The sequence below is a fragment of the Vigna umbellata genome, chromosome 8 (genome assembly GCF_029865625.1).
Source record: "Vigna umbellata cultivar VRB3 chromosome 8, Vumbellata_1.0, whole genome shotgun sequence".
Taxonomy (NCBI): Eukaryota; Viridiplantae; Streptophyta; class Magnoliopsida; order Fabales; family Fabaceae; genus Vigna; species Vigna umbellata.
In genome coordinates, this window is record NC_142172.1 from 43,034,498 (window position 1) to 43,041,023 (window position 6,526).

General features: G+C 30.5%; 1 protein-coding gene across 1 annotated transcript; it reads right to left on the reverse strand.

Moving 5' to 3' along the window:
• Nucleotides 1-69: 69 nt before the first annotated feature.
• Nucleotides 70-805, reverse strand: LOC124832474 (uncharacterized). The gene has a single exon (XM_047306684.2). It carries the CDS (start codon nucleotides 515-517, stop codon nucleotides 203-205), a length of 315 nt encoding a protein of 104 aa, XP_047162640.1. The 5' UTR covers nucleotides 518-805; the 3' UTR covers nucleotides 70-202.
• Between the last annotated feature and the right edge of the window lie 5,721 nt (nucleotides 806-6,526).

Here is a 6,526-nt window from a genome sequence, read left to right on the forward strand (position 1 = left end):
TTTTTTTGAGTAAATATCTATACAATGAAGAAGATCCAGAGCCTTTGAACCAGAAGATTAAAAGAGGTTGTGACAGGTTTTTATACTGAAAAAAAATCTAATATTTGAAAAAAAAAGGCTTTCAAAATGACTTGCAGCGTATTCCGTGTCTAAAATACCTTGTTGCAATGGAATAAGGTGGAGGCAGCTCTTGAAGAGTTTATCAGGATTGACGGGTAGAGATGATTTGGATGACAAGGCCAGGGTAAACGTCATCCGGGTCATGGATATGCGGGTTCCGCTCCACGATAAACGGGTCATTGCACTTGTCGCTGATTGTGTGCAGGGTCTCTCCTTCTCCCACAACGTAGATTTCATCACACGGTCCTTCCCGGAGGTTGTTCCCTTTTACAGCCTTACCTTCTCCTGCCACAACGCTTTCCCTTACAGACCCCAACAGAATCATGCCCAACAGCATCATGGCACAGTACCAGGACGCTGAATCTGCAATGTTTTTTCTGGCAGCAGAGGAACCCATCTTATGGTATGTTGTATGTGAAAACAGATGAAATATGAATCGGAATAAAAAAGCTTTGACTATATATATAGGTACACAAGAGTGTTGTTATGTAATGTAACGTGTATTGGTTGGGTAGTATCATGATGACGCCTAAGTAGTATCTTTGCCGTTTGGCTTGGGGGAAGTTGGGTTCAACGACATGGGTTTTGGCGTGTAGGGATTGAGTTAACTTCTTTTTTTTTTGTGATGACTCAACTAGTCATCATGGTGTCGTAAAGCTTTGGTCTTAATCGGGGGTTTATAGACTTAACCTCATTTTTTTTTGGCCACCTGTAAGAGTCGTTGATTTCATCTCCTCCTAATAGCATAGTGGGTGCCTAGAGCGGTTGAACGAGAACACGATAATAAATTGTATTTGATTAATGACTTCATTATTTTTCTTATTTTTCTTCTTTTGTCTCATTATACTTATTCTTATTTTTCTATTATTTCCAATCCATACACGCTAAAATTAATTTTCCAAATGCATGCAGTAAATTAGGTATATAGTTTATGGGTTTGAGAAATATCGATATATAAATTAATGTATAGTCTATAAACAATAACACAGGTGGCTAATTAGTTTCGGAAAATAGATTGAAAAGGGTTCTAATAATAATAATAATAATAATAATTCCGTAGCCATCAGCGGTCAATGAAGAACATTCTGGTCTTTAAAGCATTGGTGAGAAGTCCTTTTGATACTATTAAGGTATGGTTTTAAGACAGATTTAATTGGCTTTGAATGGGTCATTGGAGAATACGTCGTGGCTGTAGTAGAAAAATTTAGATTCTCGACCCAAACAATGGGATATAACCATTATTGCATTTCATTTGAATGGGAAAGGGGTGTTCCTTCCAACAATTTCATCATCAAAAGTTAGGGTTGGAAAGGGAAAAAAAAAGGAAAAATGCACTCTTGCAAATATGATAAAAAAAAAGTTGCGTGTAAAAGAGCAATCCTCCATTTGAAATATGGATAAATAATAAATATATAGACAGTGTAGTTTATATGTGACTGGATAATCACAAAGTTTCATATACACTAAGTGTTTTTTTTTGTTTTTTTTAATATCCTTGTATATATAAATATAGTATAACAGGTTGACTTTTATATTACTTATTGCAAAAATTTAATATTACTTATTGCAAAATTTTAATATAGAATGATTTTGATTACTTAGCCTTCTATCTTTTTTTCGTTCAAATGCAGACTCACTTTGTAATCGACTTGAAACCATTAACACAAATAGAAATTATGCTAAAAATAATGAGTAACGTCGAATAAAAAACAATGCCTCAGAATTATTAATACTGACAGTATAAATCTACAGCGAATAAAAATATATTATCATCGTATAATATTAATTTAATACGTTATTTCCTATGCTGACATAATTATTTATTAATATTTAATATTAACATAAGGCCACCATCGCTATTCTTTTGTCATATGGAATTGGAAAATGCTTAGCAGAAAAAAAAGTATATATGATTGAAACCATTCGTCTTTATTTTAAATTAAGAATGAGATTCATTTATCTATGCATCTAAATATGTTAGTTTAAGATTTAATTAAGTTTTTAGTCTTGATAAATTTGAAAATTTTTAACTGAATATTTTAGTTCAATCTTTATTATTGTATTTTATATTGTACATGCAAAGCGTGAAATTTGAATTTGATTTTCTATTAAGATGTTAAAGTTCATAATAATATTTAACATAAGTTTATTTGGAAAAATATTTTACTTGAACAAAAATACTTTTGCTCTTAAATGAAAATTAAACATAAATTAAGATGAGTTGTAATGTTTCGATTATGTAAAAATAAGGTTATTTTTAATTTTATTTTTGCTTGAGAGAAACAAAATAGTGAGTAAGGTCTAGATCTTTTTCTATTTTTGTTTAAACAAAAATATAAAAAAAAAATCCTACAACAAAATCAAATTTGTTCCAAAAATAATTGCAACAACATTTCAATTATGTTACTTTTAAATAAATCAAATGATTAATTCAAAACATGATTTGTTCAAACATTATTCTTGATTTCGTAATTTAAGTATACATACATTCACTTCAAGTTCATAAAGAAAAATATAGAAATGTATTTTACTTATTTAAAGCATATTCAAAAACTCAATTCAAATAAATTATAACATGTATGACCCAGTAACTAAGTCAACATATCATGATCCAGTAACTAAATCAACATATCAACAAAGAGCATCTAATTCAAAATTTGATAAACAAGCATTTATCAAACAAAGCTCAAGAGTATTACAATTTAAGAATTCAAACAATTTTTTAATCAATCACAATTCTTGCATATAAGTCACTTTCACATTCAAACCATCTATCTTATAATTACACAAAAAAATATAAATAGCAAGCATAAATTCAAAACTCCAAGCAATAAAGCTTTCCAAAAGTTTGAAGTTATAAGTATCTAAATATAACAAATTTTAGTATCTAGTAAAACCAACTGAGATAACAACTTGTTCTCAATTAAGTTCATTAAAATTGATGACAAAATCATATAAAAAGTAAAAGAAGAATAAATCTACTAAAAATTTGTTGTATTTGAAATTTGATCGAAGAAAAATACTCCATGTCTCCTTAGGTAATGTAGCTAATGTGAAGTGCAATTGAAGGTAAAAATTTAGAGAGAAGAGAAATAATTATAGTGAGAGAAGGAGAAAAAGAAAACAAAAAGAAGAACGGGTGAAGGGAGGGGGTGCGAGGTCTTACAATACTCTTTTACTCACAATTTTTTTTTCAGTCAATAAAATTCTATCCATAACTAAACTTATTTTTTTGGTGAATCACTGAGGTAACATGTAACTCCATAAATAAAAAGAATATGAAATAAAGTTAGAAAAACTTTTTATTATATATATTGTTTTGGAACCATTAACAATATATATATATATATATATATATATATATATATATATATATATATATATATATATATATATATATATATATATTATCATTATTATAATTATTATTTCTTTAAATAGTTTAGTTAATTGGGTGTTAAAATTCACTACACATTTTTATCTTGCTTTTTTAACACATATTTGTAGTGATTATTATCCAATATAAATTAAAAAATGAAAAGAAAAACTTAATTCATCTCTAATACTTTTCTCTGTCATTCAATTGATTGTATGTAGAACGCAAATAATGAAAAATGCACTGATTTAATTAAAGTAGATGGAGTTTGATTTTTAATTCTTGAACTTCTTTCGCCGCTTATTTTATTTAGATTTAAGTCCGCCACAATTTTTTAAAAACGAAAGGTTTTTGGGTCAAATAATTATATAAAATACTCTTCGTCGACTCTTAAAAAAGATAGTATTTTTAGATGGGCCAGAATAACTCGATTTGCACAAACTCATGAGATTAAAAATATAATTATGATATTTAAGTTATCATGCTATGTTAATTATGAATATAAACGTAAAATATATACTAAACTCTTATCTCTATCCCCCTCATTTACATCATTTTACACTCACTCATATACATCCTTAAAACAATGAAAACAATATATAAGTATACCCAACTATATCGGTCAAATTATCTCCAGGATATTTTACAGTTTTGATATAACTGGGTCATGCAATCGCATATAAGGTTGGTCTAAAATAATTTATCTAAACTAAATTATACTTATTTATATTATATTATAATTAAAATAACTAATCTATTATTACCAAAAAGTAAATATATTATTTTTTAGTTCAATTTTAAAAAACTGAACTTATCAGATTTTTAGTTTTGTTAATTGTTTGAGAATTTTATTAAGGATTTTCTCATTACTCTCTCAAATAATGAGATATAACATTTTATTGTACATATTTTACATATTTTATTTAATTCCTATAATTACAATTTTGAATTATTACCTAACGACCTAATTTTCATTTAGTGTTAAAAGTCTCACATCGACTAAAGATAAGGCCAAATTATAATATATAAGTGAGGTGCAAAGCAAAAATCAAAGATGAAGTTTTGATGATGAACATATTTGCACAAGTCAAGATCCATAAAGACAAATTGAATATCTCTGCATTTTATAAAGCTTTTATAATAATCAAAGTTGATGTAATAGTGCTCAAATATGTATTAGGATTGATTCTTGTAATTTATATTTGATTTATTTAGTTAATCGATTATTCCTGAGAATAATCAATTAACACTAGCCGTTGGGGGTTTCAGATTTGAAAAACTAGCCGTTGGGGGTTTCAGATTTGAAAAACTAGCCGTTGTACTCATTATTAATCGATTAATATTTATGTTAATCGATTAAATGCGTTAGATGGCCCGTTTTCGAAGAATGGAAGGGTATTAGGCTGAGTCTATAAAATGGCTCACTCTTTATCTCAAAAATAACTCTTCCCTTGTGCAAAAGATCTCTGAACTCTTTGAGAACTATGTGAGATTGTTGAAGCTAAGGAAACTCTTGTCTGCAAAGTCCTGAAGTGCTACTGCGGTGACAGAGGAATAGCTTGTTCATCCTTGGTGTGTCCGAGGAAGTGCGTGGAAGAGAATCATCCTTCGTGAAGCATTCGAAGGAGTGGTCATCCTTTGTGAAGATTCAAAGGAAGTGTAAGTTCGTCTCTTGTGGTTTCAAGAGAGGTGGTATCATCCTTTGTGAAGATTCAAAGAAAGTGTAAGTTCATCTCTTGTGGTTTCAAGAGAGGTGGTATTTCTAAACTCTTACAAATTGTTTTTCTTTGTGACTAATATTTGTAAGTGTTTTGTGTTAGTGAAAAAGGTTTATCTTGTTTGAGATAAGCGACTGGACGTAGGATCCTAGTGATCTGAACCAGGATAAAATCACCTGTGTAATTTTTCTCTTTCCCTTACTCTGTCATTTATATTTAATCATTCGCCCAGTAAGAAAAATTAAGAGAAAAATAATAAAAGGCACAATAAAAATATACAATCAATTCACCCCCCTCTTGGTTTGTTCCACGCTAATAATTCCGTTGCAGCGATTCTAACAATTGGTATCAGAGCTTGCTTTGATAGTCATTCAAATGGCAGGATCACATCAAACCTTTACAGAGGGTGCATCAATCAATAGACCCCCACTATTCACAGGTGAGAACTATGCATTCTGGAAGGTAAGAATGCAAATATTTATTGAATCTATTGATTGTGAAATTTGGGATGTTATTGCGTCTGGCTCTTCTGTTCCTACTAACAATACACAGGAACCAAAGCCTCGTGGTCAATGGACCACTGAAGAAAAGAAAAGATTTCAGAATGACGTAAAAGCCCGGAATATCATTGCATCAGCGTTGACTGTTGATGAGTTCTACAGGGTCTCTGTCTGCAAAACTGCTCAAGAAATGTGGGACGTACTCAGAGTGACGCATGAAGGAACAGATGATGTAAAAAGGGCAAGGAAGAACTCCTTAATCCAAGAGTATGAAATGTTCCGGATGAAGCAAGGAGAAACAATTTCAGACGTTCAAAAATGCTTCACCAACATTGTCAATCATCTCATTGGACTGGGTAAGTCATTTGATACCGATAAACTTAACATTAAAATCTTGAAGTCTTTAGACAGGTCGTGGCAACCAAAGGTGACTGCAATCTCGGAGTTACAAAACCTCAACACCATGACTATGGTGGCACTTTTTGGAAAGTTGAGAGAACATGAACTAGATCTTGGAAGACTTGATGAAGAAGAAGCAAAAGCCAAAAACAACAAGAAGAGTTTGGCATTAAAGTCGGAGGTTGAAAGAAGCAAAGGTAAATCGGAAGATGAAGACTCAGACGAAGAAGAAAATTTGAGACTCATGATAAAAAGGCTCAACAGGTTCATGAAATCAAAAGACAAAGGAAGATTAAAATTCAAAAAGAAAGAAAATCAAGGATCTTCCTCACACTATAAATGTTATGGTTGCGGAGAAAGGGGGCACCTAAAAGCAGACTGCCCAAATCAAAAGAAGAGTGAAGACAAAAAGG